Source organism: Hypanus sabinus, chromosome 4, assembly GCF_030144855.1.
Source record: "Hypanus sabinus isolate sHypSab1 chromosome 4, sHypSab1.hap1, whole genome shotgun sequence".
In the NCBI taxonomy this organism is placed as follows: domain Eukaryota; kingdom Metazoa; phylum Chordata; class Chondrichthyes; order Myliobatiformes; family Dasyatidae; genus Hypanus; species Hypanus sabinus.
In genome coordinates, this window is record NC_082709.1 from 798,964 (window position 1) to 811,090 (window position 12,127).

At 41.9% G+C, this 12,127-nt stretch overlaps 1 protein-coding gene across 1 annotated transcript in view; it reads right to left on the minus strand.

Moving 5' to 3' along the window:
• The window catches only part of rab3gap1 (RAB3 GTPase activating protein subunit 1), a 149,563-nt gene that overhangs the window by 54,801 nt on the left and 82,635 nt on the right, over positions 1–12,127 (minus strand). The window contains exons 11-13 of the mRNA XM_059966259.1: positions 10,328–10,401; positions 10,125–10,217; positions 9,866–10,038 (exon numbers count right to left, since the gene is read on the minus strand). Coding sequence (XP_059822242.1) covers positions 9,866–10,038; positions 10,125–10,217; positions 10,328–10,401 — 340 coding nt within the window. The remainder of the gene's footprint in view (positions 1–9,865; positions 10,039–10,124; positions 10,218–10,327; positions 10,402–12,127) is intronic.

The following is a 12,127-nucleotide window of genomic DNA, read 5'->3' on the forward strand; positions in this document are numbered from 1 at the left end:
GCTGAGCTCCTCCAGCATTTTGAATATGTTGCTTGGATTTACAGCATCTGTAGTTTTTCTCTTGTTTGTATATTTTTTAAATTCCTGTTTTTCACAATGTGGTGACTGTCTCCACCTATTGGCAGACTAGTAGTATAGCGGTTTCATAACGGTGTATCACCTTTTTTAGTTTTCATTGGCTAAGAATTAGCACATAACATTTGCTGTGACCGTGCATCTTTTAATTGGCCCTTGTAAAATCTCAGGAATTTGCCTTTTCTCAAGTATATAAGTGCCAGTCTCTGTGTTCATCTCAGTTCTTCTCTTTAGTTCATATGCTCTGTATCCGTTCCTTCTTTTAAACTTTAAAATAAGATCGAGAAGCAATACTTCTCCATCAAACTTGGAATTCTAAAAGAACCTGGAGACTGAAAATTCACTAGATCACATGCTTCTAAAAACTTCTGGTATTTAGTTGTTTAAATAGAGCTCTGGAATTCTCCTCTCAAGCCGTATGTCAAAGACCCTATGCAGATTCAGAAGGCCTAACACTGAGAGGCATAGGAAGTCATTCCTACCTGTGGCCATCAAACTTTACAACTCCTCCCTCTGAGTGTCAGACACCCTGAGCCAATAGACTGGTCCTGGACTTATTTCCACTTGGCATGATTAACTTATTATTTAATTATTTATGGTTTTATATTGCTATATTTCTTCACTATTCTTGGTGTGGCTGTCATGAAACCCAATTTCCCTCGAGATCAATAAAGTATGTCTGTCTGTCTAATATGTCTAATCACAAAGAACAGAAAGTCTGCAGAACCAGGCAGCACAAGACATAGGAACAGAATTAGGCCATTAAGCCCATCAATTCTGCTCTGCCATTCCATCATAGCTGATCCCAGATCCCACTCAACCCTATACACCTGCCTTCTTACCATATCCTTTGATGCCCTGACCGATCAGGAAACAATTATTTTCCGCCTTAAATATACCTACTGTTATATACCCATAGGGTTCATTTTTTTTCCCCTGTGGACTGTCACTTTAAAATGCCAAGATAATTGAGACTGACTTTTGCTCTGTTGGATTTCTACTGACTAGATTTGCTGGGTTGCCATGGTGGAAGAGAGGTGGAGTTATTTGACGGACAATGGGTGTTTACAACAGTTCGCAGCATGTTTATATTAATCAAGGTCAGATAATTCTCTCACAGACAGAGACACATGGTCAGAGTTGAGATGGTTTCAATCATGGAAAGACACCAGCGAGTGGGGTTGCTGGTTTAAACTTTCAGTAACCCAAAGGGGTGAGTTAAGATCGATCCAGAGTATTGATAAATGACTCTCACATTTGCTACAACTGGAGGCAGTTACAGAGAAGAGGGGAGAGAAAGGTTTGAAACAGAAGAAACCTAGAGACAAAGAGATCACTATTTGGACTCTCTCCAAGTAGCCCATAAGGGTGAGTCTGATTCCATTCAAATACGAAAGTGTGGTTGTCATGTAGTTAATCCACAGGAATGGGTTCTCTGGAGAGGGAAAACCTTTGTGAATACCATGTGTGTTAACCCTTGTCTGGGAGTGGTAGTTCACTGAAGAAGGCACCCCTGTGGCAAATCACTGTTGGGAGTTACCTCATATGTTGTGGAACTGGATAAGTGGCTATCACATTGTGTGACTGGGGTAACCTTGTGGAATCTACCAGTGTGTCTACCCTTGCCTGGGTGGTAGTTTTCCTTTGAAGATGGTCCCCTTTGTGATAAGCTAAAGTTGGTGCTACTTTGTGTGGATTTGGATCTGACGGCGGAAGACCAATGGCATCTGTTTACTTGTTTTTCTCCTATCGTAGATTTCACCTTTCAATTACAAATATCTCTCATACCAACAATAACAACTCCGTGCATTGAATTGAACTTTGTTACATTACCATCGGAAGACTTTAAACCTTGCCACCTGAACTTGAATGAGTTTAGGAATTACATTTTTTATATATATACACACACACACACACACACACATATAACACTGCTAACTGTTGACTTACCTGGTTTAAGTTACTATATTAAGTAGTTACTAAAATGAATAGTGGTTTTAACATCAACACCAGACTCCAGGTGTACTCTATTGCTGCTGATACTTTTACAGGGTTGCATGCATGTAACATTAATTGGGGGCTTGTCCAGGATATGAACATATTTGGGGGCTTACTGATTGCTCAAATACCGATTTGATTGGGGAAATCCCTTTTGGTTTACTTGTGTAAGGGAAAATCAGCAGCAATGGATGTTGATAAATTTCTGGAAACGCCATCCTCTGAGGTATCAGAGGACGCCAGAAGGTTTGAGTTGTTGAGTATTGCTAAAAAGTTGAAACTTACTAAGGTGAAATTGACAATGAGGAGGTCACAGATACAAAAGACAATAGCCGAGTATTATGTATCTGAGGATATGTTTAAAGTAGAGGAGTTGGAGTTGTTTCCTGAAAGTAAACCTAGCGGGATTGAGCACCAGTATCAGATGGAAAGATTAAGGATCGATGCTGAGGAGAAGCAAAGACAGCATCAGCTCGAGGCTGAGGAGGCAGGCAAGCAGAGGGCCGAAGTAGAAAGACAGAGGCAGTTCGAGCTGGAAAAGATAGAGAAATTGCAGCAAGGAGGTCTAGTGTTAGACCCTGGCGGTGTGTTTAGTGCCAGTCAAGAAGTTAAGTTGGTACCTCTGTTTGAGGAAACAGAAGTTGATAAATACATCTTGCATTTTGAAAAAGTGGCTCAGAATCGAAACTGGCCGAAAGACAACTGGCCTGTGTTGTTTCAAAGTGTATTTAAGGGTAAAGCCCAACAAGTTTATTTGGCTCTATCTCTTAAAGAAGCAGCAGATTATGATACAGTGAAACAGGCAGTGCTTATGAGTTGGTTCCGGAAGCTTACAGGCAAAGGTTTAGAAATTTGAGGAAATCTGGGAACCAAATGTATGTGGAATTTGCCTATGAGAAGTTTGTGTACTTCAATCGTTGGTGTACCTCAGAAGGGGTAAATGAAGATTTTAACAATTTGAAAGAGTTGATTTTGATTGAAGAATTTAAAAGTTGTGTCCCTGATGAGATAAAGACGTACCTAGATGAAAAGAATGCTACCACTTTGCAGGAGTCTGCTAGACTAGCAGATGAGTATGTTTTAACCCACAACGTTAAGTTTCTTCTGAATGAGAGCTTCCAAGAGAGTAGCTTGGATGATCAGGGTGAATAGAAGTTGAAGTTGGGACTAGTGATGGAAGTCTGAAAGAGGAGGCAGCCCCAGTTGCCTGTGTTCAGGTTGTTGAAGCATCTGTAAACCTGCAGGATGTTGAACATGGTGTTGAAGCTCAGGTAGAGCCTGAGATGTCTGATTTGGTTGGAAAGGAATTCTGTCATTCTGTGAAGTCTAGATTGGTTTCAAGACCTTTGACCTTGCTGAAGGAGCAGTGGTCTACTGAGACAGTGCATGTTGGCTTGTTCAACTATATTTTGGAATTTAAAGTTAAACAAATTCAAGTTTGTGATTTGGAGAGACAGGGTTCAGAGACTTCCCAAAACAAAGGGAAGTGATATTTTGACCAAGAGGGACCATCTGCAAATATTACTATGGAAACATTTGGAACTAAGCCTTGAAAATAGAATTAATGACTTGTTTGGAACTTTTTATAAGGTAAACATGATTTCAGTAAGTTTAACGAATGTGATTAGTTTGGAAAACATAGGTGCGCAGCTGGCACCTGTTCAGAGTAAAGTTCAGGCAGTTTTTGTAGGTCCTATTCGAGCTGGGAAGCAAGCTGATCACGTAATGGTTAATCATTCTGTTCTGAAGTGGACAAGGGTAACTGGTTGATTAAACTCCATTTTGAATACACCAGGATCTGGTTTTGCAGGAATTTGATTTTGGTAATAAAGCATGTGAAAGGACAAGACAATATTATGGTGGTTGACTGGATGTTAAGTTTAACAGTGAAATAGAAACTAGTATTTGTATACGCTTCTGTAATGGGCTACATAATAATCACATGTATTGCTTTACACAATAATCTGCAGTTAAAAATTTTGCTCCTTGATCAAAAATTTGCTTCGGGGGGGGGGGGGGGGGTGTTATGTACTCCTAGGGTTCATTTTTTTTCCTGTGGACTGATAGCTTAGGGTGGTGTAGACAGTGCCCCACTAGTTGTAGTCTTCTCGCCTCGATTTTAGTAGTGAGCATCGGTAGGTTGTCATAGAGCTCAACATTCGTCATGTGCTGTTGCCAACTCATGTCAAGAGCCATCCAGAGAATTTGTGTATAGCAACCATCTAGTGACTTTCACATGGTCTTGGTGAGCGCCCACATCTCATATCCATACGTGAGAATGGACTCTATGACTGCTATGAAGATCCTCTTTTTAAGCCCTCTGGTCAGGTTCGACGTCCAGATTTCCTTCATGTCATTCACAGCCCTCCATGCCAGCGGCTTCTGTATCTTTATGTCCTTCTCCAAACTCAGCATTCTTGACCCGAGGTACTTGTTGTCTAAGACTTCCTTAATGGTATCATTCTTTACGGTCTTGAGAGTACCTTCATCGCAGTTGAACGCCACGTACTCTGTCTTTTTAGCGTTTAGGTGAAGTCCAACTTCGTTGCACTCAATTTTCACTTTTGGCAGTAGCTGCTGTACTTCCTCCATCTGGTCAGAGAGCAGGACTATGTCATCTGTAAAATCGAGATCTGTGAGCGTAACTGGTCTGACTCTTTTGGTTCGTCCTGGTTTTATGGTAAAACCAAGCTTGTCATGATCTTTGGTAGCTTGACGTAGAGCATAATCAAGGACGATTATAAAAATGTAGGGTGCCAGAGTGTCTCCTTGCAGCACACCAGCTAGAAGCTTGAACACTGCTGTTTTTCTGTCTGGTGATACAACTTACGCCATGATCTCGGTATAGCTGGACTCTATTGCTCTCAGTAGATGGTTTGGCACTCCGTAAGCTTTCAGAATCTTTAGCATTTTACCTCAGTTAATGGAGCCAAAAGCTTTGCGACGACCTCGCATGTCATGGAACTGTATAAGAGGCTATCACATTGTGTGATGGGGGTAACCTTGTGGAATCTACTGGTGTGTCTACCCTTGCCTGGGTGGTAATTTTCCCTTGAAGATGGTTCCCTTTGTGATAAGCTACTGTTGGTGATACTTCGTGTGTGGATTTGGAGCTGACAGCGTAAGATCAATGGCACCTGTTTACTTGCTTCTATCATGGATTTCGCCTTTTGATTACAAATATCTCTCTCACACCAACAATAACAACTCCGTGCATTGAACTGATGGTTACATTACCATAATAAGACTTTAAACCTTGCCACCTGAGCTGGAATGAGTTTGGGAATTATATTTACACATATATATGCATAACACTACTAACTTTTGATTTATCTGGTTTAAGTTACTATATTAAGTAGTTACTAAAATAAATAGTGGTTTTAACATCAAAACCAGACTCCAGATGTGTTCTGTTGCTGCTGATACTTTTACAGGGTTGCGTCTACGTAACGCTACGGACTTGGCCTCAACCAGAGCATTCCATTGATTTACTACTCTCCAATTAAAAAAAATCCTCCATACCTCCGTTCTAAAAGGTTTCCACTCAATTTTGAGGCTGTGCCCTCGAGTTCTGGATACCACTACCAGAGGAAACACCCACTCCACATCCACCTTATCTAGTCCTTTCAACATTTGGTAGGTTTCAATGAGACCCACGCCCCCCCACTCATCTAAATTCAAGTGAATACTGGCCTAAAGCTGCCAAATGCTCCTCAGGTTAACCCCTTAATTCCTGGAATCATCCTTGGGAACCTACTCTGAACTCCTTCTAATGACAACACATCCTTTCTGTGATATGGGGCCAGAGGGATGGCTGCTGTTGCTTCCCCCAGGTAGCTCATTTCCCCCCACCCCCAACAGTACTCAAAATTGAGTACATTATTTATGGGGATGATTACAGTGGTGCTCTCCTCTATCTGACGTTCTCCCCTCCCTCTTCTGGCAGTCACTCCTGTTGCCTTGGGATGATTACCTTCCTGTAGCTCCTGTCTATCACCTCATCACTTTCCCTAAAAAGCCGAAGGTCATCGAGCTGCAGCTACAGTTCCTTAACACCGTCTCTAAGGAGCTGCAACTTGATGCACCTGGTGTAGATGTGGCCATCAGGGAGGCTAGTAGTCTCCTGGAAATCCCACTTCTGATACCCAGAACAGAACACTGACACTGTAGACATACCCCCTATAATCTCAAGAGTTTAATAAGAAAAAAAAGAAATAAGAAATAAGGAAAGAATTTCCCTGCTTACCTTGCCTCTGCCTGCTCTCGCGAAGCCCTGTTGAGCCAAAGCCTTACTACTCTGACTCACACCACTCCAACGACGACTGCTCTGCTAGACAGTATCCCTCTTTTATGGAGTCTGGGGTTTAAAGCTCTTCGTCAGACTTGCCCAGAAACTCTTCTACTGTGTCTGCACCTTACTCCAATCAAATGGAAAAGAGTACAGTTGACGTTTTGGGCCAAGACCCTTCACCAGGACTGGAGAGAAAAGATGAGGAGTCAGACTAAGAAACACAAGGCAATAGGTAAAACTGGGAGGGGTAAAGAACTAGGAAGTTGATTGGTGAAAGATACAGGGCTAGAGAAGGGGGAATCTGATAGGAGAAAAAGGGGAGGAACACCAGAGGGAGGTGATAGGCAGGTAAGGAGATAAAGGTGAGAGAGGGAAATTGGAATGGGGAATGGTGACATGCGGGTGGGGTGGTGGGAGGCCATTACCGGAAGATAGAAAAATCAATGTTCATGCCATCAGGTTGGAAGCTACCCAGACGGAATACAAGGTATTGCTCCTGCAACCCAAGTGTGCCCTCATTGCAACAGCAGAGGCAGCCACAGACTGACATGTCCGAATGGGAAGTAAAATTAAAATGGATGGCCAACCTGATCGCATAAACATTTCATCTCTCAAGCTTCCAGTAAAGCCACACCCCCTCCCCCTCAGCATTCCCATTTCTCTCTCTCACCTCATCTCCTTACCTGCCCATCACCTCCCTCTGGTCCTCCTCCTCCCTTTCTTTCTTCCATGGCCTTCTGTCCTCTCCTATCAAACTTCCCCTTCTCCACCCCTGCATCTCTTTCACCGATCAATTTCCCAGCTCTTTACTTCGCCTCTCTCACTTTCACCTATCACCTTGTGTTTCTTCCTCCCTTTCCCCCACCTTCTTTGTGTATTTCCAGTCCTGATGAAGGGTCTCGGCCCGAAACGTCGACTGTACTCTTTTCCACAGATGCTATCTGGCCTGCTGAGTTCCTCCAGCATTTTGTGTGTTTTGCCTAATATGTCTGAAGAGTCTTATTAAGGCTCCACAGCACGACAAGATGGATTTGTCCTTGGCTTCCACAAATTAAAATGACGAAGAAAAGAGAGACAGGCAAAGGTATTCCAGTTTTGAATTCCCAACAGTTTCATTAAAAAAAAAACAGGATTGAGATGGGGAATGTAAAGGAGTTCATCAGCCAGCAAGTTTAGTCCTCCATATGGATCAAGCAAATCTGAGTATAAAGGCAGGCTAGTGAGATCTGACAGTATAAATAGAGCTATGAATCTGAGCATGAAGACAGGCAAACAAGATCTGACTGTATATAGCTATAAATATGAACACAAAAACAAGCAGTGATATCTGACAATGAGTTGAGCTTCTAGTAAAATAAAATTACAGCTGTATAGTGCTACAATCCCCTTGTAATTTTAGTTTTCTTTTTAGATTCAAATTCCTAATTATGGTATCACTTGCATTCAATCTTTCAAAAAGTACTCTGTACTACCTTCAGCTGAACGCAAGCTCCAGAATTTACACAGGTGCCCCTGCAGAATTCCAAGTTTCTGGCGTTTGCCTTTATCAGAGCTGGGATCGGTATTTTATATCCTGTCATTGTCTGTACTGTCCTAATAAGACAATAAGATTAGGAGCAGAATTAGGACCTTCAGCCCATTCAGCTCCGCTGTTCAATCAAGGTTGATTTATTATCCCTTTCAACCCCATTCTCCTGCCTTCACCCTGTAATGTTTGATGCCCTTACTAATAAGAACTTCTCAACCATTGCTTTAAATATACTCAATGACTTAACCTCCACACTCTCTATGGCAATGAATTCAACAGATTCATCATCCTCTGGCTAAAGAAATTCCTCCCCATCTGTACTCTAGAGTCATCCTTCTATGCCCACAGGTCCTGGACTCTCCCCACTAATTTTTGGTAATTATATGCCTTCCTTTTTGCTTTTACGCTGTCTTTGACTTCCTTTGTCAGCCAAGGGTGCTTCAGCTTCACTTTAGAATGTTGCTCCTTCTTCAGCAAGAACTGATCCTGTATTACTCCCAGAAACTCCAGCTATTCCTGCTCTAACATCATCTCCACTAGTGTCCCCTTCCAACTAATTTTGGAGAGCTCCTCTCCCATGCCACTCAACTGCAATTACAGTACATCCAATTTTAACTTTTCCCTCTCAGACCACAGGGTGATACCTTCATGTATGATTACTGCCTCTCAAGGGTTCCTTTATCTTAAGCTTCCTAATCAAATCTGGTTTATTAACCAACATCCAATCCAGAATTGCCTTTCCCCTAGTGAGCAACCACTAGTTGCTCTAAAAAGCCATCTTGTAGGCATTCTACAAATTCCTTCTCTTGATATTGAAATCTCCCATAGTTATCGGAAAACTGTCCATTTTACTGCCTTTTCTATCTCCCAGAGTAATTTTTAATCCACCACCTGGCTATTGTTTTGGAGGGCTGTATGTAATTTCAATCAGGTTGTTTTTACCCTTGCAGTTTCTTAACTCCTTGCACAAGTATTCTACATCCTCTGATTCCATGTTATTTCTTTCTAAGGATTCATTTTAATGTTTTTGTTTTAAATCAACAAAGCCACCTCATCCCACTGTCTACCTGCCTGTCCTTTTGATGTTTATCCTTAGAGGTTAAGCTCCCAGCTATGACCTTCTTTCACTACAACTCAGATGCCCACAACATCATTGTTGCCAATTTCTAACTGAGCTACAAGATCATCTACCTTATTTCATACACTGCATGATTTCAAATAACGCATTCAGTCCTGTAATTCACCACCCATCTTTTCAATTTTCTCTCCATGTTGCCTGAAGGTAAATTCTTCTCCCTTTCTAAACTACTTATCTAATTCTTTATTCTGCAAACCAGTAATATCTTCTGTACTCTCCTTCTCTTTTACTTTATTCCATATTTTTCCGAGCTGTTGAATCCATCCCTCTGCTATTTAGTTTAAAGCCCTATCTACAGCCCCAGTTATGTGAATTAACGAAGTCAATATGGCAACATAATATTCCACAGACTTCCCCAATCTCTGGATAAACATGGTCCCAGAGAAAAGAACAGAAGAATTAACTGTTAGAACATGAAGCCAGTTTACTTTAAATACTTAAGCTAGTTTTATTTTTACATATTTTTAGTGCCTAGTTATGTTTCCTGATGTTTGAAATGCAAAATCCATGATGTTTAATTTCTTGTTAAAAGAGTATTCAATTTTTAACAAACCCTAAGTGTTTGTAACTCCAGATGTCAAAGGTTATTGCAAGATATAGATCTTAATCTAGACAAAGACTTAAAATGTGGTTGTGACTATAGCTGAATGTCCTTTGCTACACTGGGCCATTCTCAAATGCAGAAAATTGTACTGAAATCAAATGGAAACAATCAGCATAGTACTGCCAAGATTATTTTAATATTGGGGCAACTGATTAGCTACCTATTATTAATATAAAAAGCTAATTTAAGTTATCAAAAACAGGCATATTTAAAAATGAAATAAATACTTACTAATAAAATTGAATTTAGAACTTCATTACTAATTGGTGACTCTTCTGTACGTCTGTGTTTATGCATCCTCTTGCGAGCACTGTGGACCATATTTGACATAGTGGACAGTCGAGGCATGTGAACAGATGTTGGTTCTGTGAGCTTCTGCAATGCTTGGCTAATATCTGCATGATCTATTAGAAGAATGCCAAATAACATATTTAGCAGAAACAATAATAACACACATAACTATCTGAATATTAAATTCTTTTGTTTAAACCTTTGGTTTCATCCTCAATCGTTGACCTTCCAAGAATCTCATCTGCTGACTCTTTCCGGAGACAAAGTTTGAAGAATTCAGTAAGAAAATCTCCTGTTAAAAAACAGTCATATCATTTAAGCATTCCAGCAGAATACTAAATGTAAAATTTTGAATTCAGTTTCATTTCCAGGCTTTCGTAGTACAGAAAAAGAATTTTATACCCAACAAACACTGGGGGTTATCAGCCTTCCTCACCCTGACAGACCATAGGGGTGCTTGCAGAGCATCAAGATCCCTGGCAAAAAAGAAAGTGAACAGTTATGGAACATATTTTAGAGATCAGTCTCTGGACAACAAGCTGTGTAAACTGAGAACCAGAATCTCCTATCAGCGGGAACAAAGGAATGTAACATTTTGTACTTCATGGAGACCTGGCTGATGGAGGAGATAGCAGACCACACTAATGAACCCACTGGGTTCTCCCTGTTCCAGGTGGACAGGTCAAAAAACCTTTCTGGGAAGAGTAAAGGAGGAGGGGTATGCTTCATGGTCATGGCCCTCAATCCTTTTGTTCCCCAGACCTGGAATACCTGGTGCTACTATGCAGACTCTACTGACTACCAAGGAAGTTCATGGCTCTTATCATCACAGTGGTGTACATTCCACTGCAGGCTGATACTGACCTGACCCTTAAAGAAATGTACGAGACCATCGACATGCTGGAGACTGCACACCCAGAGGCTACCTTCATCGTTGCTGGTGAGTTTAATCGCGCGTCGCTGATGAAAGTCTCTCCGCAGTTTTGTCAGCATGTTTGGGTGAGCACGCGTGGCAATAACACACTTGACCATTGCCACACTACCTTCTGCAACCCTTACAAAGCTCTCCTTTGCCCAGCTTTTGGAAAATCAGACCATTCTTCAATCCTGCTTTTGCCAACATACAGGCAGAAGCTGAAACAAAAGACGGCCATAGTTAAAACCAATTGGCCTCCATGCTGCAGACGTCAACTGGAATATCCTCCACAATGAGAATACCTCTGAGTTCACAGACGGAGTCATGTGCTTCATCTGGAAGTGTATTGACGATGTTACCCCCCCCCCCCACCAAAGTCGCTAAGGGTCTTCCAGAACCAGAAATCCTGGATCATTAGTGCCGTGTAAGCAGCGCTTACCACGTGACATAGAGCTTACGTTGCTGGCAATCAGCAGGAGCTCAAGAAAAGCAGCTACAATCTGTGCAAAGCTATCAAGGCTGCAAAACAACAATACAAGGACAAGACTGAGTCTTAATTCACAATGAATAGCACACGTGACTTGTGGTGAGGGTTGCAATCCATCGCAGACTTCAAAGCCAAACGAACTGGTGCCACCAACATCGCAGACTCTCTCCCCCAGATGAGCTCAATCGCTTTTACACTCAGTTCAATATCGCTAGCTTTGAGCCTCTGAGGAAAGCCACCACTACAACCTCAAACTTGGTCACCTTTAAGGCTGAGGTACGCAGATGTCTCCAACAGGTGGACAGTCACAAAGCTGTGGGACCAGACAGCATCCCAGGGCAAGTACTCAGGATGTGCACAGCACAACTGGCAGGTGTGTTTACTGACATCTTTAATCTCTCCCTCTCTCAGTGTAGAGTGACCTCCTGTTCAAATTATCCACCAATGTCCCTGTACCAAAAAAGACCAAGGTAACATGCTTGAATGACTGGTGTCCTGTCGCACTCAACTCAATAATAAGCAAATACTTTAAGAGGCTGGTCAAAAACTAGATCTTCAGCTTGCTACCACACAAACTGGACCCCCTACGATCCACCTACCGACACAATCGATTGCCACTGATCTACATACCGTCCTTACACACCTGGGGAAGAATGTTCTTCTTGGACTACAGTTCAGCATTCAACACTGTAATTCTAGCCAGGCTTGACAGGAAGCTCCGAGACCTTGGCCTTGACTATGCCTTGCGCAGCTGGATCCTGGACTTCCTGTCAGATTGCCAGCAGGTGGCAAGAGTGGC